Here is a 27510-nt window from a genome sequence, read left to right as displayed (position 1 = left end):
AAGTAGAATGAGGTCAGTTAACTCCCCTTTTCACTGTGTATATTTTGTATGTAAATATTTATTTGAATGTCTGCCTCCCCCATCAGGCTGTAAGCTCCTTGAGAGCAAAAGCATAATTTTTGCATTTCTTTGAATCCCCAGAGCTTCCACAAGTGCCTGGCACATAACGATTAACAAACGCTTGTTGACTTTCTGCCTTGTATCTCTCTTCTAGCCATAGTCGTGGAGCGCAAGGCTGTTTCATTATCACAAGTATTACAGGCTGTAAAATCATTAGATGCCCTGTGATGCCAAAATGCCCTAACTTAGGCTATTTTTCAACAAATCTACAAGGACTTTTAGGAATGCTCAAGGACCCCGGCTTGAATTCCACCTCGGCCATGTACATTATGCTCTTGCATAATGAGCAGACAGATGAATATATCTGGTCCTCAGTTTCCTCATCCGTAAAAGGAGGGACCGGCCTGTCTAGAGTCCCTCTGGTCCTGGTAACCTTTCGACTTGGTTTGGCTGCAGCTCGGCCTCATCACCAGGAAGGGCTGCGTTCGCTCTCGTTTTTCTTGGCTCCTCGTGGAGAGGAAAGAGGTGCTCACAAGGGGTTAATGATTCCGCGCGCAGGAACTGCCCTCTGAACTGGAACCGAAAGGAACTTCCGGTTAGAGTCCCTGGTTTGGGTGCTGCCAAGCTGATAAAGTTGGGGCTCTGAATTCCTGAACTGTGAGTAACGAGGTGCATTCCTCTCAGAGTGGCCGATCCGGCCCTCCCCGCTGCGGTGCCAGGGGTCTGAGCTTGTGTGTGGGGTGGGGCACAGGCAGGGGACCTGGGGTGGGGGTGGGGGTGGGGGGCGGGGGAGCGGCGGGCAGGGGCGGGGGCGGGCCCGAAGGGAGCCTGGAGTTTGTCCACGAGCGTTTGTGGTCGCCCTTTGAGGAGCCGCGTGATGGCACCGCCGGGCGGGCGCGCGCAGCCACGCACGCGCCCCACCCTCCGCTTATCTCACACACTATCACCCCCTCTCCATCTCACACTCACACACGTCTCATAAATACTTGCACATTCACACACATTCTCAGACACTAACTCACAGTGTCTCACTCTCACACACCCACCCTGTCTCTCACAACTTGTATATCTCAAACACACACTATCTCACACTGTCTCTCATACACACTTTCTTGCCCACACAGTCTAATGTACTCAAACTTACACTTTTAAACACTCACACTCCCATTCTCTGACATATTCATTTTCTGACACTATCTCACACACATTCAGTATCACATTATCATTTACACACTCTCTCACTCACTTTATCTCACACACTTTCATGATACACTCACATACTCTGTCTCAGACTTTCACACACTCATTCTGTCACATACTAACCCATCTCACACTCATACACTATCATATGTTGTTTTTCGCACATTGGCACATACACACATCTCTCACAATCACACTGTCACACACACCCACTCACAGCAGGAAAGAGAAGAGGTTTTCCAATTAAACTTTAAGTACGTCACTCTCCTAACTAACCTCTTTGTTAGTTTCTCCACCTAGGTAATGGGCTTATAAAGATGAATGATGGGAGCAATGAGATCCATCATTTTTTACTTCCCCTGGCTTCCTTTAGTGACAGTGGAGGCATAGGAAAAGCAAAGTATTGTTGAAATAGGGATGAGGTTTATTAATTTACTGTCTGATTTTATTTAACACTACCTCACAGAGTTATTCTGAGCATCAAATGAGATAGTATTTGTAAAAAGTGCTTGGCACAGTATCTGGCACATAGTAGGCACTACATAAATGCTTATTTCTCCCACCCATCCCTTAATATTAAATGATTTTGCAGTTAAAGAACTGTTACAAGAGATTTCAAATATGAGTATAAAAGTTTCTAGGTATTCTGTGGAACAGTTAGGGAGAGAGGTAGGCCTGTGATTTCATTGATACAGGAAACTCTGACGAAGTAACGCTGTCCACCAATGCGGGTTTGGCACCTTGTGGACAATTAATATATTCTGAATCTTAGTAGATTTTAAAATATTGTGAATATGCTTGCTACCATATTGCCTTTCCTTGGCTTTTACACAGGTCTTGTGAGGTGTCACCACAACTTATATGGTAAAGAGAAACTCACGAAAGGTTGAATCAGTGTATCAGTGACAAATTCTGAAAAGGAAACCCACCAGAATCCTGATAGATCAGTGTTAACTATTCCATAATATTGCCCCTTGGTCTGTAAAATTCACTATTAGCCTAGAATTTAACAGAGTAAAAACAGTACTAGTCAAGGGTTAAAGAAATCTGTGAACATAATTAAGCTGAAGAAAAATTAACTGCTCCCTAATGGCACATTTTAATTACCAAAAAGTACAAAAACATTGCTACTTAAAAGTTTCCTTTATCTCATAGGAGAAGCTTTTGACAGCATGTCACATGTAAGGAAGGAGGTGTAATAAGTGCCAAACAAAATTTACAATGAGGAAGAATAAGATGGTTCTCTTTCTCCACACAGATCAGAGATTTCAAGGGGGAAACGACAAGAAAGAATTCTCGTTAAGACACAGAAAAGTTATTCATCAAAAACATGAGCATAATTTATAAAAATGACAAAGTTCTCTTGAGCAAATCCAAATTAATGAGGAAGTGATTCCCATGATACAGCAGTAGTGGACTAACAGGAAGAAAAATGTGAAGGGTCTGGGTCATTTTCGTTCCTCTTGAGGATGGCTGGGAAAGGACTTTGAATATATTATTGAGAGAGCTGATGATTCTTGGCTAAATAGTCTTTCTTTTCCTCTTTAGCAATATTATAAAGGTATAACTTCTGCCAAGAATTGTTCCTCTATAGTATGACCCAAAAGAAACCAAGAATGAAACCCCTGGTAAAAGCGTCAGTTTCATTCTTTTCTCACTTGCTTCACAATATTATAAAGGAAATTTTATCATAAAGATCATTGCTAAGACTTTCCACCATAGCAGTAAATTACCATAGTAGATTTTCGAAATGTATGATGGAGAAAACACCCTGTAAAGGCCATGCATTATCTCACATCCACCATGGCATTGTAATCTTGACATTCTAAAACACCAAAGTAGAACTGGGGATTGAAAAGCATCCAACCAGGACGATTTTTCTTCATTCAAGAGCATGAAAACTTCTTGAGGGCAGGAATTGTTTGCTTTTTTTGCCTCCATGTCCCCTCCCCCCAGCACTTAATAGAGGCCTAATACAAACTTTCTTATTGATTGATTAGACAGTCAACTGACATTTATAAAGCAATTACTATGTGCCAGTCACCATGCTGAGCGTTGGGAATACAAACAGCCCCTGCCCTCAAGGAGCTAACATTAGAACCCGTTGTACTTTGGTTTGGTTTTATATGGGGTGGAAACATGTCTTGGGAAGAGAAAAGTTTGTGAGAAAACTTTTTTGGCTTTCACAAATGATTAATGTAACAATTTTTGCTCACTTTGAAAATCATCACCTGAAACAGGCCCCATAACTTAACAATTGACATCTCCAGTGAACTGTGGAGTGTATCAGAATGAAGTCAGAGAAAGCATGGACTACAGAAAGTGAACAGCTATTATTCATAAAATTAGCTAAAAGAAGTTGGCTGTTGGCTAAGCAAACCATTTGGATAGTTTTCTTTATGGTATAGTAATATAATGCATATGCTTTTGCTGCCGTGACTGAATGGTAGTCCTTTTATAAAAGAGAAACACCTGACAGCCTATTTTTATTTTTCATTACATGCATTAACCACAATCAAATGTAAAGATGGATGTGTATAGTAAAAAACCTATTAAACAAACTTGACATATAAAAGCTCTCATTTGTTCCCATTCTGACTACTTCCATGTGGGTTTATTGGATATGACTCTTGTTTCTGCTTTTGTTTTCTAACTTAGACTTGCAGGATTCAGAGCTGGAAGGGACCTTAGAAGTCACTTATTTTACAAATGAGGAAACTGAGATACCACTTACCTCCCAGGGCTATTGTGAAGAAAGTCCTTTGTTAAAGCACTAAATGACAGTGAGTTGTTGTCTTTATTATTTGGATTGGTTGTTTCTGTTGACTAAATTCAGTACCCTCCCTATTTTATCTGCTTAGATACTTTTTTAATAGATAACCTTTTTGAAGGTGGTTGTAAGGAGTGTTAGTTGTAAAAGAAATCTAGTTCTTCACCAAGAACTGGGGCAAATTTGACGTAATTGCTTCTCATAAAGGAAGTGTTTCTTGGTAAAAGTTGAAGTGATGGTATAGGTTTTGATTTTGCATGCTGCGTTCCACAGAAAGTAGTAATCATATTTGCAGCCCCACAGTAGGTACTAGGATAAGGGGTGAAGCTCTTTGGTTTAGGAAGATTTGTAAAGAGGGAGATAGGTTTTGAGAACAGTATGATGTAGTGGCAAGTCAACAGGTATTTATTAATCATTTACTATGTATCAGGCAGTATGAATGGATGAATCATTTATTTAACATTTACTATGTGCAAAACACTATATGTTAAATTTTGGGGAGAAAGAAAAGCAACACAGCCTCCTCTTAAGGAGCTCACAATCTAATGGGGAGATAATATATAGAAGATTCAGCGACACGTCAGATAGAAAAGTCCCATGATTCTTAGGGTGCAGTGGCAAAGCAGATGGTAATGCCTTCTTAATGTCATTTCCACTGATAAAATCATTTCAGTTTCTAATGCTGAACCATTTGACAGTGCCAAAGACTTCAGTGACATCTTCACAGATGCAGCCTGGCAACCCTACTCTACACCTTCCTTTTTTCCCCTAAATTGATGCTTTTGTTTTTATAGTACATGCATTTACAGATTATTCTCACTTCTTGAGAAGTCTTTTGTAATGTAAAACAGTTAAGTAAAACTAATGATAGTGACTTCATCTGACATTTCATATCTGTATCACCCCCACACACAGACCTGTTTTTAAAAAATTAACAGAAATCTATTTTCTTCCCCTCCAAGAAACGAAAAATAAATTTCTTGTAACAGTCCCCACAGCGTAACACCTCCCACAGTGACTGTATACGAAAACATATATGTCTTATTTTGTACCCTAAATCTGTTACATCTCTATGAAAGATGGCATGTTTCATCAGAGCTCCTCTGGAATCATGAATGGTCAGTCTATTGATAATAATTCTTGTCCTGATTCTGCTTATTTCATTCTTACGTATAAAAGTCCTTAGAATTGTTCATTTTATAATACTGATGTTACAGCATAAATTATTCTTCTGATTCTGCTCACTTCATTCTCTAGCACTTCATTTAAATCTTTTCATGTCTTTCTGAAATCATCTCTTTGCTCATTTCTTATAGCACATATTCATATAACCACAACTTATTCAGGCAATTGTTGGGCATCTTCTTAGGTTTTTTTTTCCTTTTTTTTCTTTTTCTTTCTTTCTTTGTTGTTGGGTTTTTTTTTTGCCACCACAGAAAAAGCTGCACTTATATATGTTGTTGTTTGTTGTTGTAGTTGTTGTTGTTGTTCAGTCCTGTCTGACGCTTTGTGATCTTATTTAGGGTTTTCTTGGCTAAGATACTGGAGTAGTTTACTTTCCAGTACTCCAGCTTATTTTACAGAAAAAGAAACAGGCAAACAGGGTTAAGTGATTTGTTCTGGGTCCCACAGCTAGGTAAGTATCTGAGGCCACATTTGAGCTCTCCTCTTCTTGATTCCAGGCCCAGTGCTGTATCTACATCACCTAGCTGCTCTAAGCTACCCACTAAGCCACCTACCCCTTTTCCTCTTTCTTTAATCTCTTTTAGATGTAAACCTTACTGTGGTATAACTGGGTCAAAGGCCACATAGTTTAGTAACTTTTTGTATGTAATTCCAAATAGTTTTCCAAATGGGAAAGGTACATTTTCAGGTTCACCAACAGTGTGTCAATATGTCTGTTTTTCCACAGCCTCTCCAACATTATTATTTTCCTTATTTTGTCATTTTTTTTTCCCTGAGTATGAGGGGGAATTTCAGAATTGTTAATTTGCATTTTTCTAATTAGTAGTGATTTGGAACATCTTCTCATATGGCTATAGATAGTCTGGATTTCTTCCCTAGAGAACTATTTGTTCTTGTCCTTAGACCATTTACCAGTTGGATAGTAGCGCTTTTTCTTGTAAATTTGATTCATTCCTTATTTATCTTTTCCAGCAGTTTTTTTATCCTTATCCCGGTCATTTCAATCTTTGTTTTTATCAAATGCCACACTATACTACTAGATACATTTGTTTCTGTATATTGCATACCTAATTTGTTCCACTGATCAATCTATTTTTTTAACCAATATCAAATGGTTTTTAATAATTACAACTTTGTAATCTAGTTTGAGATCTGACACTTAGGCCCCATTTGTTCCCATTTCTTTTCATTATTTCTCTTGAGATTACTAACTATTTTTTCCTGTATATGAATTTTGTTATTATTTTTTCTATGAAGTACTCCTTTGGTAGTTTGGTATGGTATTGAATAAATAAATTAACTTAAGTGGTATTGTCATTTTATTATATTGGCTTGAGCATGAGCAATTAATAGTTTTCCAGTTGTGTCTGTCTATTTCTGGAATGTTATATATCATTATATTTATATAGTTCTGTGTGTCTTGGAAGATAGATTCCCAAATATTTTAACACTCTATAGTAATTTTTAGTGGAATTTCTCTTTATGTTTCTTCTTGCGGGGTTTTATTGGTGTTATATGTAAATGTTGGTGATTTGTGGTTTAATTTTGTATCCTGCAGATTTGCTGAAATTATTAATTGCTCCACTTGATTTTTAACTGACTCTTTAAGTTCTTTAAGTACACCATCATGTCATCTGAAAGAAATGATAATTTTGCTGCTTCTTTATCTATTTACCTAAGGATGATGACTGAAAGCACTTGTGTGGAAACATTGCCATTCCCAAGACTCTTAGTTTTATGGTCTTGGGCTCGCTGTCTTTTGGGGTCTGAGAAGAGATGATGGCCATGGTTGTGGAAGGTTTTGGAGGTGTCCTGAGCTGCCCAGCACTGTCTCTCCCCAGATATGTCTTGCTGCTTCAGTTAGTCTGGCTTCTCTGCCCCACAAGTGGCAGTCAGTTGGCAGTTGGTAAAGCTGGCTGACCCCCTTATATGCTATGAGCCAGGGATATAAGGAAAGGCAAAAAGTCCCTGCCCTTAAGGAACTTAAAATCTAGTGGAAGGAGACAACATGCTAACCAACTATGTACAACTGTGTGTGTGTGTGTGTGTGTGTAGATATATATATGGAAAGAGAGTAACTTATACATATATACATATACACATTTATACATATATACATACTATATATAACATATGGAAAGAGTGTAACAACTGTTTGGGGCAGAATTCTTTGGTGTGATGTTTAAGAGGAGAGGATTCTTATGTGAGCAGGTGGAATTAGTAGTTTCATGTGCCCCTACACCGTCATTAGTTTCTTGGATCTTGCTGCTTACAATGACTTTCCCCACCTACACAACAGGTGTTCTCTACAACCCCTTCATACTTGGACCACCAGTCTGGTTTTCAGATACATATAAGGAGAAAAACCAAGATGCTGATTCTTCTCAAAACAATATAAACAGCTACTAAAATGAGCCTTCTTTGGACCTTAAAATAAACTCATTTTAAAAATTAAACATGATTCCTCCATAGAGATAGTCCTATATTTGTATATTTTAGGCATGTATGATAAAAATTATAGTATTATTTCCTTGTTCAGAGATACTTGGGAGGATTAATAAAAGGCACATTTTAACATAGTAATCATGGAAAATAATATATTTTTGATTGTACCCTACTCTAATATAATATATTTTTAGTCCTTTCTCTCCTCAAAATAATTTCACATGTGAATTAACCTGTCAGTAAAGTGAAGAAAATCTACCCACTCCAAATCAGTAAAATTCCCAATTATAAATGTTTTGCTTTCATCTACATCTGATTTCAGCTATTGGAATAACCTTTTAAACGGCCTCCCTGCTTCAAGTCTTCAATCTACCCTTAACTCAGATGCCAAAAAAAAAATTTTGCTAGGTCACAGGACTTACCATGTCGACAAGGCCCCTTGCATAATGTCTTTCTACTAGTAGATGCTTATAAATTTCATGGATTAAATTGAATAAAGAGAAACAAGGATTAAAAGTTGAAAACCAAGGGTAGAGCCTTCTAGAAGACTCAGTGACCAAGGGCAGACAGACTCCTAAAGAAACAGTCTGGAATATGGAATAATTGGAAGAGGAGTCAGAAAAGGGAGACTCAGCAAAGGGATTAAGAGAAAAGGGTGGAGGGAAAACAATTCCTAGGAGCAGTTACATTTGTCTGTGTACATGTATCCTCTCCTTCCAGCTTTCCAAGTTCCCCCATGTAAGTGTCTGATGGACCGGGCAGTGCCATTTTGTATCAGTAACCCTCCCTAGTCACTAACACAAAGTGTTATACATAATAAATGCTTTATTACTGTTAGATGAAGTAATTTTTTTTGTCTTTTTACTTTTTTTAAAGCTTTTATTTAGTATTTTATTTTTTCCCAGTTACATGTAAAAACAATTTTTAACATTCATTTTTAAAACTTTGAGTTCCAAATTCTCTCCTTTCCTCCCTCCCCAGCCCCCCTCACTGAGAAGGCAAGCAATTTGATATAGGTTATACATGTGTAGTCATGCAAAACATATCCACAATAGTCATGTTGTGGGGAAAAAAAACATAGACCAAAAAACAAAACCTCAGGAAAAATAAAGAAAGTAAAAAAAGTATGCTTCAATTTGTATTCAGACACCATCAGTTCTTTCTCTGGGGATGGACAGCATTTTTCATCATAAGTCCTTCAGAGTTATCTTGGATCTAATTGCTGAGAATAGCTAAGTCATTCATAGCTGATCATCTGATAATATTGCTGTTACTTTGTACGTAGTACATTTCACTTTGCATCAGCCCATGTAAGTCTTTCCAGGTTTTTCTGAGAGCATCCTGCTCATCATTTCTTACAGTATAATAGTATTGCATTGTAATTACATACTACAACTTGTTCAGCCATTCCCCAATTGATGGACTTCCCCTCAACTTCTAATTCTTTACCCCCAGAAAAGAGTTGCTATAAATATTTTTGTACATATAGGTCCTTTTCATTTTTGTTTTTTATCTCTTTTGGGATACAGACCTAGTAGTGGTATTGCTAGGTCAAAGAGTATGCATGGTTTTATAGTCCTCTGGGCCTAGTTCCAAATTGCTTTACAGAATGGTTGAATCAGTTCACAACTCCATTTGGGAATGTGGGAAAAGTCTCCATGTGGGAAAAGTCTCATTTTTCCCACATACCCTCCAACATTTGTCATTTACCTTTTCTGTCCTATCAGCCAATCTAATAGGTATGAGATAGTACCTCCAAATTATTTTAATTTGCATTTCTCCAATCAGTAGTGAGTTAGAGTATTTTTTCGTATGGCTATAGATAGCTTTGATTACTTCATCTGAAAACTGATCATATCTTTTGATCATTTATCAATTGGGAAATGGTTCTTATTTTTATAAATCTGACTCAGTTCTCTATATATTTGAGAAATGAAGTCTTTATCAGAGAAACTTGTTTCAAAATGTTTTTTCCCCGCAATTATTGTTGCTAACTGTATTTCCCTCCATTCTATTCCTGCCTCCATTTATTTAATTCTCTCTCCTTTTACCCTTTCCATCCTCAAAAGTGTTTTGCTTCTGACTATCCCCTTCCCCAATCTGCCGTTTCTTCTATCACCCCTCTCCCCTTTTTCTTATCCCCTTCCCCTCCTGCTTAAGATATGTTTGTATACCCAATTGACTGTGTCTGTTATTCCCTCTTTGAGCCAGTTCTGATAAGAGTAAGGTTCTCTTACTTCTCCTCACCTCCCCCCTCTTTTCCTCCACTGTAAGCTTTTTCTTGCCTCTTTTATGTGAGATTATTTACTCCATTCTACCTCTCCCTTTTTCTTTCTCCCGGTACATTCCTCTTTCTCTTTCCTTAATTTTATTTTTTAGATATCATCCCTTCATATTCAACTCACACTTGTGCCCTCTATCTATATAATCTTTGTCTAACTACCTTAATAATGCAAAAGGTCTTATGAGTTACAAATATCATTTTCCCATGTAGGAATGTAATCAGGTTAAAATTATTAAATCCCTTATGATTTTCCTTTCCTGTTTACCATTTTATGTTTCTCTTGAGTCTCATGTTTGAAAGTCAAATTTTCTATTCAGTTCTTGTCTTTTCATCAAGAATGCTTTGAAAGTACTCTATCTCATTGAATGTCCATTTCCCCCCCTGAAGGATTATACTCAGTTTTGCTGGGTAGGTGATTCTTGGTTGTAATCCTATCTCCTTTGCCCTCTGGAATATCATATTCCAGGCCCTCTTTAATGTAGAAGCTGCGAAATCTCAACTGTGTTCCACAATACTTGAATTGTTTCTCTCTGTCTACTTGTAATACTTTCTCCTTGACCTGGGAACTTTGGAATTTGGCTATAATATTCATGGTAGTTTTTATTTTTCTCTTTTAGGAGGTGATCAGTGGATTCTTTTAATTTCTGTTTTACCCTCTGGTCCTAGAATGTCAGGGCAGTTTTCTTTGCTAATTTCTTGAAAAATGATGTCTAAGTTCTTTTTTTGATCTTGGCTTTCAAGAAGTCCAATAATTTTTAAATTCTCTCTCTTAGATCTATTTTCCAGGTCAGTTGTTTTTCCAGTGAGATATTTCACATTGTCTTCTATTTTTTCATTCTTTTGGTTTTGTTTTACTGTTTCTTGATTTCTCATAAAGTCATTAGCTCACATTTGGCTCCATTCTAATTTTTAAGGAATTATTTTCTTCAGTGAACTTTTGGATCTCTTTTACCATTTGGCCTAGTCTGTTTTTTAAGGTGTTATTTTCTTCAGTATTTTTTTATGTCTCCTTTAGCAAGCTGTTGACTCTTTTTTCATGATTTTCTTGTATCACTGTAACTTCTCTTCCCTTGTTTTCCTCTGACTCTCTTACTTGATTTTCAAAATTCTTTTTGAGCTCTTCCATGGCCTGAGAGCAATTCATATTTTTCTTGGAGGCTTTGGATGTAGGAGCTTTGACTGTGTTGTCTTCTGAGTGTGTGTTTTGATATTCCTAGTCACCATAGTAATTTTCAATAGTCATAGTTTTTTTTTCTTGTTTTTTGCTTATTTTCCCAACTTATCAGTTGACTTTGAACTCTTTGTTAAAGTAGGGCTCTGCTTCCAGGGTGGAGGGTGCATTGTCCCAAACATCAGGGGTTTTGTGCAGAATGAGGATTGTTTTACAGTGTTCTAATGGTATCTTTATTGAAGGCCTGTAGCACAGAAAGTGGACATCTATTTCCCTCCACCCAACCATGGATTACAATCTTCATTTCTAAAGAGTATCAAATGACAGACTCTTGGGAGTATTTGAGTCCTCACCATTGATGTGTCAAGACTTTGGACAAGTTGATTCACCACTCTGGGCCTCAGTTTTCTTCTCTGTAAAGTGAGGGGACTGGATGGGATGACATGAGCTTCTTTCCAGTTTAACATTTCCCTTTTTGTTTAATTTTCATGTTAATTTGTGTTGTTAAGAAACTTAATGTGTCAAGGCAGATACTTAGATTCTCTTAATGCAATACTAGAGTGTAGTTGTGTAAAAAATATGGTTAACACCTGGGAAGGCAATGCTTTGGAAAGCACATTTTCAATGGAAATACTGAGAAGACTGTTATTAAGTGCCTACTGTTAGATTATGAGGATTGGGGGGAAAAATTGGATTGGGCAATTAAGAGATCATTGGTAACTTTGGAGAGGGCAGTTTCGGTGGAATGATGAGGTTGGAAGCTGGGTTGTAAGAGGTTAAAGAAGAGAATGAGAGGAGAGAAAGTGGAGGCTCCTATTATTGTATCTGACCTTTTCAAGGAGTTTAACCACAAAGGGCAGAGGTGATATAGAATGATAGTTATGGGGGATGGATCAGTATAGGTTTTTTTGAGGATGAGGGAAATATGGGCATGTTTGTAGACAGTAGGGAAGGAGCCAATAGGGAGAAATTGAAGAGTGGGAAAGACAGAAGGGCAATCCATTGGAAAAGATGGGGATGGAAAGATTTGTTTTGCAGGCAGCAGAGTTAGCTTTGATATGGAATAAGGCTATCTCTTTGTGTGTGAGGAGGAGATAGTGGTATAAGGCATCTCAATAATATGAGATGAGGAAGAGGAAAGAGGAGCTCAAGGGGAATGGCCTCAATGTTTTCTATAAAATGCAAGGCAAGGTTCTCAGTTGGAGGAGGGATGAAAAGGTTTAGAAGAGCCACTTTGAAGAGTGGGATAAAGAGTTGATAAGGGAGGTGTTAAAGGATTACATAAGCAGTGAAGGCCCAGTTGACATTATATAAAATAAATTGGTTGTGAACACAGTCAGAATGGTTACATGATTTTCTCTACTTTCTTTCAACAGTGCATGCATATGGGGCAGCTTAGTGGTGGTAGGGGTCAGTTAGGTGGTGTAGTAGATAGAGCACTGGCCCTGGAGTCAGGAGGACTTGAGTTCAACTTTGGCCTCAGACATTCACTAACTGTGACTCTGGGCAAGTCAATTAATCCTGATTGTCTCCAGAAACAAACAAACAAAAACAGTACACGTGTTAGAGCAGAAGTGGCAGAAGTTGGGAATGATCCAAGACTAAGATTTAGTAGGGCAAAACTGTTGATATGATAGGGGGACAGGGAAGGAGGACCCAAGAAAAGAGGATAGTATAGAGTTGAACTGGTTCACCAAAGGATTAAGATAAGGAAAAGTGGAGAGAATGGCTGTGCAGGGGTGATGGCTTGAGAGAGAATTGAAAGGCTGAGGGATTAGAGTTCTAGGTGTGGATGTAGAGTACAGTTTGGTAAGAGATGGGAGAGGGAAAGGCAGAAAGCCAATATATTATAGTCAGATAAGGGAATTTCGGAATTCTTGAGCATGGAGGTGGGTGGTAAGACCAAGGGTGTTACCATCTTTGTGTGTACTTGAGGTTGGGTGGAGGAGTAGATCATGGGAAGTTAGTAGGTGGAGGAAGTGAGTAGTTAGGGTGTTTGAGGGAGAGTCACTATGTATGTTGAAGTCCCTAGTATGAGGGCAGGAGTTGTGGGGAGGAGAGAAAAATTGTGAGCCAGGTACTAAACTCAGTGAGAAAGAACAGGGAGTGACATGGAGGTCTGTAGATAACAACTACCATGATTTTGATTGGGTGGTAGATATGAATAGCATGAACCTCAAAGGAGGAAAGGTTACTAAGTGACAGAAGTAGGGGGAGGATGTGGAAGTGACAGTGGGGAGCATGGAGTATTCCAACTCCCCCATCTCAACCAGTAAGCTGAGGCGAGTGAGTGAAATTGCAGCTAGTACCAGAAAGGGCCAGGGAGACAGTGGGGAGAGCCCCGGTTTCAGTGATTGCTAGCAGGTGGGAGGAGTGGGAAATGAAAAGATCTAGGATGAAGGAACGTCAGTTGTCTGTGGAACCAGTACTCCAGAGGGTACATTGGAAGGGGTGTGTACTATTTGCTCCTGACTTTGGGGTGGGAGAGTTGAGGAGAAAGGGAATAAGGAATCAGGTGGTACGGGATGGGAGATGGGGTTTGGATGATGACCTATAGAATTTCAGAATAACTGAGATGTGTCAGGTATGACTAGATGTTCATCAGTGAGTAGAGGAGGCTGGAGATCAGATAGGAGAAGCTAAGCACAGGGTGGGAAGTGAAGGGTCAGATGGCAGAGCCCATTTCCCTCATCTTCCTTTTGAAAACTGTTCTACCCATGTCACCGTGGAAGTCCTGCTCTTACCAACCTTCCTCTTCCTCTTCCCTCAGGGAACAGGAGATGGAAGGCCTAACATCAGAAGCAGGCTGATACAAAGGAAGGCAGAAACAGTTCCTCCCCTCTGGAAAAAAGCTCCTGGCTCAAAAGGGAAAACCTTTTATATATTAACCCCTTAAGGACTAAGAATGGAAACATGATGGTGGTTATTTTGAGGTACAAGAAGGAGGAAGACAGCTGCCCTCCTTCCACTGAACCACTTCCAGAATTAAGTCCTAGGTGGAATTGACATCACCATCTACAACCCATCCTTACCACTTTCTGGCTTTAAAAAGCTTTATTGTAATTCAAACCATCATTATTTGGATATCTTAAACTGAAAGTCATTATCTTAATAAGAGTTGAAGAGCTTTAGTATGGGCATACTTCCATAGGGCAGCTAGATGGTGACAGGAGGCCTAAAGTCAGGAAGACCAGAGTTCAAATCTGGCCTCAGGCACTGCTGTGTGACCCTGGGCAGGTCACTTAACTCTGTTTGCCTCATCTGTAAAATGATCTGGAGAAGGAAATGGCAAACCACTCCAGTATCTTTGTCAAGAAAACCCCAAATCCTGTCATGAAAAGTCAGAAACAACTGAATAAAAGCAACAAAAGTATGGAAGAGGGGAGGTCTGGTCAGAGAAAAGAGGAGAAAAGGAAAGGGGACTGGGTTAGGAGGACACTGATGATGGATTTTACCTACTCTCACTCTTGCTGAGGGCTGCCAGTACTAATTAGCTAATACCTAGAATACTCCCAGACTCCCCTTTGGCACAAATATCTGTAGTGTGCTGCCCCTTGTTGTGTATCTTATTGGGTTTTATTTTAGTGAATAGTATAGTAAAGAAGTAAGGCTGACTTACTCTTTCAGATTGGACCTCACTGGATATCTACCCTTTGGGGTTATTCTAATTAAGGGTCTGGCCCTTTGCAGCTTTGAAAAGTTTCCTTTCTTTCTTTCTTCTTCTTACTAGAGACTTACAAACAAGAATGCCAGTTTGTTCATTTATAACGAATGCTATTTTAGGCATGAGCACTTAGACTGGTTATCTGTACAGCAGATTCCAACCTGGGAAAAAGGTCGGCTCAAGACCAGGTAATAGAACAAAAGATGGCATGCTGAGCCCAGAATTAGAGCTAAGAGAGCTGGCTCTTAGCAAAGGCTGTTTCTGTCAAATTGCTATAGCCTGAACTGACCCTTTCCCCTCCAGGGATAGACATTTCTTAGTCATCTGGAACTGGTGTACCCTGTCCCCTGTAGGATGCCTTATTCTGCAGGAGACAGGCTGCATCCCTGACAAATATTTTCTCCAGCTGCTCTTCAGGGCTCACTAACAAAATGTTTGTCTAATTTGTCATTGTAATATCACCTGTTGTTATATAAAATATTAAAATTTTCAGTCATTCGGTTAACAAGCATTTATTACCTACCTACTACACGTCGGACACTGAGCTAGTATAAGTGCAAAGAATGAAACAATACTTTCTTACAAGGAGGTTACATTCTAATGGAGGGACAATAAGTACCTACCAAAAATATAGAATAAATATATGTAAGAATAATAATGGCTAACATTTATGTAATACTGTGTACCAGGCACTATGCTAAATGCTTTGCAGTTATTATCTCGTTAAATCCTCACAACAACTGCTATTGTTATCCCCATTCTACTGATGAGGAAACTGAGTCAGATGTGAAGTGACTCAGCTAGCAGGTGTCAGAGGCCAGACTTGAATCAGTCAGGTCTTCCTGACTTCAAGTTCAGTGCCTAGCATCACAGAGTAGATAAACAAAAGGTAGTTTGGGAGGGACAGCACTGACAGTTGGGGAGCTCGAAAAAGGCTTCATGCAGAAGATGATATTTGAGCAGGGACTGTCTTCAGCAGAGGTGAGGAGGAAGTGCAATACGATTATAATTTAGGGTGGTGGCTTCCTGATAACACAGTGAGGCACTTTTGGATTCTTATCTCCAAAGGAAGTTGCTCTTTTGAGTCTCTGTCCTCTTTCTAATCTTCAGGCTTTAGTTTTGCTGTATAGAAGTCCCAAGAGTCTAAGTGGGATGGAGGGGACTGGGCAAATTGAATTGAGGAAATTGATGCTTCTTTGAGGAACAAGTGAATTGTCCATCATACACCAAAAACGTTTTTCTTAAAGAGAACTGGTGTGTTCCATAGACAAACTGAAGACAAATATTTGTTGTACAAGGTGATGAACTGTGTATCATTCATTATAACCAGACCAACAAGGCACAATTACTATGGGCCATCTGTGGATATGAAAATAGCTTTGTTTTAGTGATATTTTTTCTGAGCAATATAATGGATATCACGGTTTTTAACTTCTATGTGCTACTTCAGTAACAATGCAATATTTTACTTTTGTTACAGTACATTATGATGCTAAAAAGAAATTTTTTAAGGGCAGGTTGGCTTTTCATGAGTCAGATATGACTGAAACAGCACAACAACATCTGCATGTTGTTTCCCCCCTTTGTGAGATTTGTGAGATCCTTGAGAACAAGGATTGTTTAGGTTTTTTTGTTTTGTTTTGTTTTTTGTTTTTGTTTTTTGCCTTTCCTTATATCCCCAGTAATTAGTAGAGTGCCTGGCACATGGTAGCCCCTTAATAAATGCTTGTTGATGACTTCCTGACTTCAGATCCACTGAGCCATCTACTATGCCAGCTTTCTCTTATCAAGTATCACTTTGATAGTTCAGGAATAGGTTAAAGATATAAAAGGAACTCCTAATGCCAAATTTCCTGCTTTTCTAGAGACCAAGTGAGCAAAATTTGATGGCTCTCTTAAGTTTAAGAAAGTCTCTCATCTCCACTGTTAAAAAGGATAATTGCTATTTGCTAGAAGAGCAATAGAACTCTGACTAGCCCAGCTTGAATTTTCATAGCCTGTTGATAAGATAATGGATATGAATTGGAGAGTGATTGTGGCCTTTGACATTGGCCACCTAGAGAGAAATGTCTACCATATTATTTCAAATGTTTAACAGTATAAGTAATTTCATTGAGCATAGCAGTAAAATTATATCTGATTTTTAAACTTTTGTTAAAAACGTTTGTAGTTAAACATTAAACATCTTTGCTGGAAAGGGAGCGGTGGAAGTCTTGGAAACCTCATTTAATCTCTCATCGGACTCATCACAATTACTTTTAATGAAACGAGTCGTAACTTGCAAACATTTTCCTAACAACCTATAGGTGTCCTCAGGGAAATTAAAAGCAGGACTATAAGAAACAACTTCACAGTCCTGTGCCAGTGATCACAGTACACAGTACATCTTCATAATTATGCAGGATTTTGCTAGTTCCCATTTATAGCTGGAAAGATTCACGAAGCTAAATGACTCCTCAGAAATTTTTAAACTGTAACTTAAAGCTGTTCTTTGGAAATCTCCCTGACTTCTGTCTGTCCCTCTTTCTTCTTCCTCTCATCAGCTTCTCATTTTACAAATAAGCTTTTCCTCCTTTAGTATGTAATACCTCTAAGAGGTTAAAAACCTGCAAGGATGCCAGGGGTAGGAATAAGCTAGTAAGTGAGGGGACAAAATTTACAGCTACTTTAATTTCACTCAGGGTTTTACAAGTTAAGAGCTGGGAGGAGACTTTAAAGGTCATATAGTCCAATCCCCCATTTTACTGATGAAGAAACTAAAGTCATTTACCCCAGAGAAAGACTTGTGCAAAGTTGCACACAGGTAACAAGCAGCAGAGCCAGGATTTGAACTCTGAATCTTCTAACTCAAAATTTAGTATTCTTTCACTACCCTATAATGCAATGTTTTATCCATTCTGCTTCCACAATATTATCTGCAAAATGGGGGATGATTATACTCAAAAGTACTTTACTCTTAAAGCATTATAGAAATAATAATAGCTAACATTTATATAGCATTTATTATGTGCCAAGCACTGTGCTAAGAGCTTTACAATTATTATCTGAAAGTTAATGATCACAAATCTTATTAATAACCAAGTCGTTGTGGTGGGTTGGGGTTTTTTTTTAATGATATGGGGTGACATATTAGAAATAAAATTTAACAGTACAATGCAGGAAATGTATTTACTAGTTTATTTAAACATTCATGTTTAACTAAAGCTAAAGAGGGCCTTGTAGGATGGCTGAAATTACTTTCCCAAATTGTGCTTAAGCCAAGAACAAATGCTGACACATCTATTCTAGTAAAAAATCGAACCGCCTTAGTCAACTTAGCATCCAGTCTCTGGAAAGAAAAAGCAAAACTAAACCTCCAGTAACCTGGTTGTATTATTTTCCTAATTATTTTCATTCAGTTCAGCTAACATTCACAGAGCTACAGAGATTAAATAAGACCTGGTTCCTGCCTTTGGGAAACTGGTTAGGGAGAATAATTCACATTTCTGTAGTAAGTACTTTAATGTCCCTTAAATGCCCTTTCCACTCATCAATCTTGTGTGCTAGGCAATAAGGTTGCAGGCATTTATTGAACAGTATGAGGTTTCACTGAATAGAGAATTAAGTCATGTTCTTAACTATTGGGTTCCTTATCTTTTTAGCCCAGGATTAAAAAAAAAAAAGCCAAGCCATAAAGACCCTTTTTGATAAATGCCCATACCATATCCAGCTCTACTTTTCTTCTATCTTCCAAACAATAAGTAGGCCTAGCCCTTTGTGTGGTTTATGATATCTGAAAAAATAAAAGGGAGGGACATCCTGTGGCAGTAGGTTGTAAGACAATGAGTACTTATTTAATCTCTGTTATTTTCGTTTTTATATAGCATGTTTCAGCATTTATTGCTGAAAGATTTGGGGGGATTTTGCCAGAGTTAAAGATTCCCCCTGAAGTATGTTCAGTGTTAGAAATAGAAGGGAAGTTCCTTATGATGCTTAGTCAGTGTTATCACTTCCTCCTTTAGGAGCTATTGTTTATAAGCTCTCAAAAATAATAGTAATAGCTAACAGTGTCTCCTGTATGCTGTGCTAAGTGCTTTACAATTATTATCTCATTTGATCATCACAATCACTGTGGGAGGTAGGTGCTAATTATTATCTTCATTTTACAGATGAGGAAACTGAGGCAAACAAGTAAGTGACTTTCCCAGGGTCCTACAGATAGTAAGTATCTGAGGCTAGATTTGAACTCAGGTCTTCCTGACTCCAGGCCCAGTGCTTTATCTACTGCTTAACCTAGCTGCCCAGCATATGTTGCCTTCTCTGGTTATTTCTTTCTCTCTCTCTCTCTCTCTCTCTCTCTCTCTCTCTATGTATATATATATGCCATCTTCCCAATTAGAACATAAGCTCCTGAAGAGCAGAGACTAAGCCTTATGCCTCTTTCTATATCAGCATTTAAGAAAGCAACCTGGCTACAGTAGGTACTCAATAAATATTCTAGTATTGTGACTTTAGCCCAGTGTAGAAATTGCAGGGGGAAAAGGAGCAGTATCCAGGGAGGCATTGCAGAAGCACTACAGAAGCCATAAATCTGCAATATCCAGGAATGGAAAGACAAGACTGGAATGCCCATGGTGGCATTTGACCCATTCACTATTAGGACTTCTTGAAAAGAGAGCAGCAGTATGATACTGAGCGGTAGTGGAGGCCCTAATCCATACATAAGGATTCTTGTGGGTCACATAGTGACAACTTTAATTTCATTGCATTTACTTTTATTTTATTAAATATTTCCTAATTACATTTTAATGTGGTCCCAGCCACACCCAGGAGTGTTGTAGACTGTGGGCCAAAGTACTAGACTTCCAGTCAAAAGAGCTAGATTCAAACATTGGCTTTGCCACTTGCTACTTCCAGACCTTAAGGCAGTCACTTTACCTATGGGGACCTCACAGGTTGAACCAGATGATCTCTAAAGCAATTTTCAGTTTTAAATCTATGCTCACGTTTCTAAGGAAATTCTTCTGGACTCTTTCTCCCCTTCCTCCCAGTGTCTTTGACTCTCTTCTGGTATTCCCTTTCAGTTGGGAAAAGACAAGACAGTTCTGAATATGAAACTAAAACAAGAGGAAATGAAAATGAGTTTTTAATCTTCCTGTGATTGTTATGGGGAATGGTACATCTCCATATTTGTAAAACAATAATGCACCCTATATTTCTGTTTGGAAATTCCATGTTAGATTGTTTTTCTGCCATTTTTCAGACACAGCCACTGGTCTTATTGTCTAATCATTTCTATAGCAACCCTCCTTGTATTTCAGTACTTTTATAATGCTAGTTTGTTATGAACGACAAAATAAAAAAGGATACCATATATCCAATACTATACTTTGTCCAGTGTGTAAGACATCCCCCTCCCTTTTGGGGGAAAACATTTGAAAGACCTGATGTCACTTTCTAAATGTCTTTTTTTTCCTATGGTATGTTCTTTAATTTATTTAGAATATAACAAATGGTTACTTTCTTATAGCAAATTACACATATTCTTTAGGTCTTGTCTATTTAACACTCAAGTGTGTAAAAATCACACACTTGAAATTCATGGTGTTCCAAATAGACAATTTTGGGCAGGATGGTATAGTGAAAAGAGTGCTGTCACACTGGGAGTAAGGAGACCTGGGTTCAATCCCAACTCTGCCACTGATTAGATGGGTGAATTTCAACAAGTTACTTCACTTCTCTTGGCTGCATCCTCTTCTGTTAAAAAAAAAAAAAAAAGTCTCCTAGTACTTGTTGATCATTAATGTCCGTTCGTGTAATAAAATTCTAAGGATATTTTAGGTGCCAGTAGTGGCTATCCATAGTAGGACCTGATATACTAACAATAATAGCTAACATTTATATAATGCTTTAAGGTTAACCAAGATCCTTACAAAAATTATCTCATAGGGGCAACCAGGTGGCACAATGGATAGAGCTCTGGCCTTGGAGTCAGGAAGACCTGAGTTCAAATTCGGCCTCAGATACTTGACACTTACTAGCTGTGTGACCATGGGCATGTCACTTAACCCCGATTGTCTCACCAAAAAAAAAGCAAAAAAAAATAAAAAATAAAAAATTATCTTATCTTCATAACAACCCTGCAAGGTAGGTGGTATTATTTTTCTGATTTAACAGATGAAAAAGTGGAGGCAGAAATTTAGTGACCTGTTTAGAGTCACAGAGTTAGCTAGTGTCTGATATGAAATTCTCTGACAGTTCTCCACTTATTTGTGTCTCCATTAGATTAAAAATGTACTTTTAATGGCCTGTGGAATTTAACCCAAACCTGCCTCCTTCTTCGGATCTAGTGATAGAGCAGTGACTTGATAATCAAGAGATTTAGGATCTAATTAGTCTCCCAACTGGCTTGTATGAGATTGGGCAGTGAAATTGCCTTTCTGGGCCCTAGTTTTTCATCTGAAACAGGAAGGGTATTGGACTTCAGGGGTGGGGAACCTGAAGCCTGCAGGCCATGTTATGGCCCTCTAGGTCCTCAAGTGTGGCCCTTTGACTGAATCCAAATTTCACAGAACAAATCCCCTTAATAAAAGGATTTGTTCTGTAAAACTTGGACTCAGTCGAAAGGCTGTACCCAAGGACCCAGAAGGCCACATGTGGCCTTGAGGCTGCAGGTTCCTCACTCCATCTTTCCAGGCCTTGGAGGAGGGAGCAAAGAGGAGATTTTCCATTAATTCTAAGCAGCTTCTTGCTTGTCATTCATAATATGACATGTGACTGCAGTGACATTCATGCTAGGTAAGTAGTAGAAAATTCCACTTTGTATTTAAAGTTAAAGATCTTTACTCTTTACTTTTGGGGGGAGGCAGAGTGGTGCAATCAGTGGAAGGCACCCAGGATTTGGACTTGGAGGATCCCCATTTAAATCCTGGCTCTGACAAGGATGAGACTTTAGGCAAGTCACTCACTTCTTTCTCTGGGCCTTATTTTTTTCCTCTTCCATAAAATGCAGGGGTTGGACAGTATGAACTCTGAGGTCCCTTTCTGCTCCAAATCTGTCATCTCATTCCACTGTTTTTGTGGCACAAATTATAGCATCCTGCTATTTGGAGCCGTAAAGTAGCTTAGAGATGTCTACTGCAAATCTCCACCCACTCACCCCTATCTTAAATTTGAGGAAAGGAAGGGCCAGATGTCTTTGCTCAAAGACAGGGGTGGTCTGTGTACTTATAAAAGATCTTGAGTCTGAAATAATAAATTAGAAGAATGAGTTCCTGCACCATTGCATTTCTGTTTCAAAAATAAAACTACAAATAAAGGAGCACCATCACCCTGGGTCAGGAGAGCTTTGTATAGACGTGTGTGTGTGTGTGTGTGTGTCTAACAGAAACTTGTAGAGAGGTTGGCGCAAACACTTGAACGACCTGTTTTAGTGCGCCTGGGAAACGTGCAGAAGAGGACTGAGTCATAGGATGCTGGGGCTGCTTTCCCCTGCTGATGACAGGGCCCTACCTAGAATGGGGAGGGAGGCCCCCACCCTCCGGCTACTGCAGAGAATACCGAACGGCAGACCTCTGCCTCGGACGCCTCTCCTTCTCCTTCACTTCGCAGGGTTTCCTTTTAAAGCTGGTGCAGGGAAAGAGGAAGCACACGGCCACCGGGGGCGGGTATTTTCCTTGCGCTTCCTCCTCGCCTCACTTGTTGGAGCTGGGGAAACCGGGCAGGCAGGTGGGCGGCCTCCCGGGGCGGCCGGGCCCCGCGCCAGCTGTGCTCGGCCCAGAGCCCGCCCCTCCCGGCGCCGCGGGAGCCTGGGAGGGCCGAACGGGCCACCCAGGAGTCAGCCGCCCTCCCTTCCCCCTCGGCGAAGAGAAGCAGCCACAGCCGAAGAGACTGGGAGCGTTTGCTGTCATTTCCTAGCCGGGCTGGGAAGTGGGTCGAGGTGTCTGTCGGTCCAGACGGTCCAGGTCCGAGCCCCGAAGTCGCGTGGCCCTGGCCAGAAGTCGGTTTCGCCTTCTCTGCGCGGGCCTGGGGTCCATCCCACGTTGCTTGCTGGTTCCCTGTAGAAATTAAAGCCCCTGAGGACACTCCTTTCTTGGGGGAGGGAGGGAGAACCAGCAAACCGCGAATGTATGAATGTGAGCAGCGAATAACTGTTTGAAAAACAAACAAAACTTGGTGATTTAAGAAAGAGTAAGCCACATTCTGGCCTGTGACTGACTTCTCGTAGAGCGTCTTTATATCTGTAAGGCAGAGGAAACCAGAGTTCATTAATCCTGCTGGGCTTTAGGGTTTTCCATGCTGGCATGGAAAAGTGAAAGCCCGATTGAGCCTTCAAAATTGTGGGGAAAGCTGACCAAAATGCAATAGAAATATGTTTCTTAAATTGTGAAATTAATTTTACACTTAGCAAATGTAAAACAAAAAAAAAATGACCAGTGGCATTAAAGTTCAGGGTGTTAGTATCTGAAATCTGTCCAATTTAATTAGCTGCATCCTGGAGACAGTTTTTTTTTTTTTTAAATGGTCAGTGTCACTGATATAACACCCAATTCTTTTTCCCTGGCGTGAGATAGGAATTAAATATATAATTTGTTGAGTTGCATTGACCTGAAGTTCGTTTCCACAGCATTTTTTCCCATTTGGGGAAATGGGATGCATCCATGAGGAAATTGTTCAATGGCTTTCTTCTTGAAGTGGCATTTGTGTGATACAGTTCAAAGACTACCTATCCCAAGGCTCCCTAGAATATTCTTGTGGATGATTTGTCACTTCTAGTATGTGCTTTGAATTTTATAGTGAATGTGAACCTTGCTTAAGGAATGACTGGATTTTTTGGTCTGATATGTAACTTTGAGACATGTATTTCAATCAATATCATCGCATATTTAGACTAAACGGTGGATATCTGTTTTTTACATGCCATTTGCCATTCTTCAGGACGTGTAATAGTCAGGGACTCTTTAGAGTAATTATCACAAATTTTGCTCTAACGACCTAAGAATTCACATTCATATAGATAAAAAATAGCTAGCATTCTACAGCACGTTAAAGTCTGCAAAATGCTTTACAAATATCTTACTTTTTCCTCAGAACAATCCGAAGTGTTTTTTTACAGATGAGGAAACTGAGGCAGATAGAGGTTAAGTGATTTGGCCAACGTCTCACAGTGAATAGGATTAGAACATCATTATAACCATTGTGCCACCAAGCTGCTTATAGATGTTTTAAGGTTTTCAAAGCCACTTTCTACCAGCTTGACCCTGCTAAAGACAGTGGTTCTTGAAATATTTCAGTTAAAAAGAACTACCTTCTGCGAATCATTAGATAAACAGGATAAATGAGTTGATATTAAGGGGCCTTCAATTACTTGGGGGGGGGAGTGAAATAATAATGATGTACAAATCTTACTCTTACTGCTGTTATGGAATAGCTGATTGGTCACTTAACTATTTGACACTTGATATCCTGAAGTGAGATGGCATTTTTTCCCTAGGACTGGAATGTTCCACGTAGGAAAATATTTATAAAGTACTGATGTTAGGATAAAATGGAAAATCGTGTGCCCTATCAGAACCTGAGATGATGGAGGGTTTCTAAGGAGGTAAAAAAATTTGACTTTCACAGTGACGGCAATGGCTAACAGAGGACTCCTTTCTCCTCTTTGTGCCTTTCCCAACTGGAAAGGAGAATCATCCATTGGTGGGCCTCTACCAAGGAAGGCAGGCAGCTGGAGCTGTTATACCAAGTGATAGTATAAAACAAGGGTATTCTCAAATTACCTCTACCAACCATATAACCTGTAGTTCAGAAGCATCAGGGAGGTTGGAGAGCTAGTGTGGGAAGAGGACTGAAGGGATGTATTTTTTTTTTTTATGTACTATCTGACAACAGCCCTCCCTAGGTTTTGTGCTAAAATAAGAGCATTTTCACACATTTTAATTGCTCTGAGATAACAACAGTATGAACTCCATCTATAAACATTTATTATCTATTTAATTTTGCTCCAATTTCAATGTAGCCAGAATTCATTTTATAAGTGGAAGTAACTGTCCGTTTAGTAAGAGATATCCCTCCCCACATTGCTACCACAGTTGTGCTTTTTTTTTTCTTCTATTGAAATGCGTGGTATAGAGTAATGTGAATAAAATAGCCCTATACATTTCTATAGGTTCAGGTGGCCTGGTCAGTTACCATTTTTAAAGTGAGTCTTTGTAAATTCGAATGCCCCTTGTTTCTTGGCCATTTGTGAAGAATGTTATGAAATCATGAAAATGCATGGTTTATCAAATACTGCTGGCCACATTTCTAGACCATAACTACTGCATACATAACAATACTCAGTAAGTCTTATTTGAGAGATCTATAAAGTACACAGTAAAGTTGTGTTTATTCAATAATGATGCCATTCTCTCTTGATTTCCCTCCCCTCTAGATCTTTGTTATTGACACTATCCTTTTCAGTGATGCTACAGGACAGAGAGGAATGGATAAAAATATGGGAGAGCAGCTCAATAAAGCTTATGAAGCCTACCGTCAGGCATGCATGGACAGAGATTCCGCTGTAAAAGAACTACAACAAAAGGTATGTGATACTGGTTTGGAAACTCATCTGTTGAAAATCATGGTATACTCTTTGCCACTGAACTATTGGTACAAGTGGAAATCACAGTTTGAAATATCAAAGAGGCACATTAACCGAGGCATGAAATTTGACATTTTTGCATAGCGTTTTTTAAAAAAAATTGAATCATGTGCAATGTTTGTAGGTTAATTAAAAATTACATGTTTATGAATGACCAAAAATGTAGTCTCTTTTAAATCTAGGAATGGAAATGTTAGTGTTTCCATCATATATGCAACATAGAAGAAATGTAAAACAAGATTTTTTTAAAAAAAATAGAGAGTTAAGAAGTATCAGTGCCTTAACTGACTTTTTATTTGTTTACATTGTAGTTTGCTTGGCAGAAAGACCATACAAACCTTAAAATAGCATGTAGCTTAATTTATTATGAATTTCTGTTTATAGACCTCAATGACAGTATAATAAGGGTAAAGTGCTTAAGGGGACACTTCACTATTTAATGAAAATTTAGGTATTTTAGTTTCTCTTAAGTATTCTGATAAGAGTAGGGAAATCACATTCTTTAACACATTTACCAAAAAAGCATTGTGTTGTTGTGGAAGGAGCTCTAAACTAGTGGTGTCAGAAGACCTGGGTTCTAGCCTAAGCTCTTCTAACAAACTTTTTTTTGGAGGAGTGAAGGCCAACTCACCTCCCTGGACCTCAGTTTTTCTGTCTGTCAAATGAAGATTGGATTAGATGAAGACTGTTCCTTTCAGCTCAGATAATATACTCCTTTTTCCTGATGTTTTCATTCTAAATTGGAGTGTTATTCAAGTATCCTAGTCTCCTTCCTGTCACTCATTAACAATATTTGAAAGACTTATTCCTATTTACAAAAGAACAGTCAGTGGCAAGATTAGTTGGAATTGACATCTCTTAACATTAAAGAAAATGTGAGCTCTAAGAGAAAGAGAAAAGGAGATTATTTGTAAAATGATTGGAAGATGATGTTTAAATTTAAGTTTATATTTTAAATATGAGTCTTAAATCACTCTTAGTACTGGGGAAGAAAATCCTGACAACTATTGTCTCACACACACACACACACACACACACACACACAATTTTACTTTGCTTTTTACTTTGCACAGAATTGTATGTACAGTTAAGAAATCTGACAGCCTAGTCTTGATCCGCATGAGGTGAGAGTAAGAAAGGATGAGAAAGGAGGGTAAAGTTGGATCAGGATAGAGGAGTTAGGTTTCTGGACTTTCCTCCCCAGCTAGAGACAGTATGTAAGCAACTATCTACTCCTTTAATTTATTCCCTTATCTGCCCTGACACTAGCCTCCGTTAACATCAGAGCCTTTAGTGTTCAGAAGTTCTGAACTTTAAGTCAAGAGGTTATTTGAATACTGGCTTCGGCATTTACAACTTATGTGATCACCAATAAATCATTTAATCTCTTTGAATGTTATTTTCCTCAAATGTAAAATAGAAATATTTTCATTACCTACCTCAAAGTGCTGTTATAGGCAATTTGTAAGTGTTTCCTAAAACTTAAAGTATAAAAACGAGCTGCTGTCAGTAGATACTGTTTCAGAAGAGGAAGGAAGAAGATAAAACAAGTGGAAAACAATTTTTTTTTTCTGATTTTCCTCTGAAAGCTGGGGGGTATCAAATACTCAAATATGTAATAAAGAAAAACGTAAGTAAGAATAGTGTTCATGATTTTTTGTCACCTTAGAGCCCTAGCGTTAAAAACACCTCCTAAAACATTTGGAATAAAGGTATTATTATTTCCATTCTACTTACTGCCCCCATTAATTTTCAGTCATTTTTAAAGTAACAAAACAATAACAAAATTGTTATGTTCTCAAATATATACACAGTCTTTAGGCATTCTCATGGAATTTTTTGTTGTTCTGTTGTAAAAGGAAAAGATTTCTTAAGGACATTTTTTGTTGTATCCTCTTAGGTTCTGATTTAATCAATACACATTTTTTGTTGCAATAATAGAATTGAAGTTACCAAATTGTAATGACTGAGTTTTCATCAAACTTTGGAGAACAAAGCATTGACTGAGAAAAAACAAGGTCAATACTTCTTTCACTACAAATATCTTTTTTTAAGGGGATAGGATAGAGGGGAATATATAATAATTAACTCAGATTTGTAGGGTGCTTAA

The 27510-nt window shown here is 38.6% G+C and overlaps 1 protein-coding gene across 8 annotated transcripts in view; it reads left to right on the top strand.

Moving 5' to 3' along the window:
• Positions 1-27510, top strand: part of TANK (TRAF family member associated NFKB activator) — a 77149-nt gene that overhangs the window by 7278 nt on the left and 42361 nt on the right. The window contains exons 1-3 of one of the 8 annotated variants that reach the window (XM_027865838.1): positions 619-717; positions 3919-4043; positions 25191-25340. In XM_027865838.1, coding sequence (XP_027721639.1) covers positions 4038-4043; positions 25191-25340 — 156 coding nt within the window. In that variant the 5' untranslated portion in view covers positions 619-717; positions 3919-4037. Of the gene's footprint in view, positions 1-618; positions 718-3918; positions 4044-15700; positions 15761-22822; positions 22894-22930; positions 22949-22981; positions 23001-25190; positions 25341-27510 lie in introns of those variants that run through there. The other 7 variants (XM_027865841.1, XM_027865845.1, XM_027865837.1 and 4 more) reach the window with 7 other exon arrangements.

This window comes from Vombatus ursinus, unplaced genomic scaffold, assembly GCF_900497805.2.
Source record: "Vombatus ursinus unplaced genomic scaffold, bare-nosed wombat genome assembly UNPS02014779.1, whole genome shotgun sequence".
In the NCBI taxonomy this organism is placed as follows: Eukaryota; Metazoa; Chordata; class Mammalia; order Diprotodontia; family Vombatidae; genus Vombatus; species Vombatus ursinus.
Note: the sequence above shows the minus strand (reverse complement) of the source record. Positions and strands in the feature narration are given on the sequence as shown.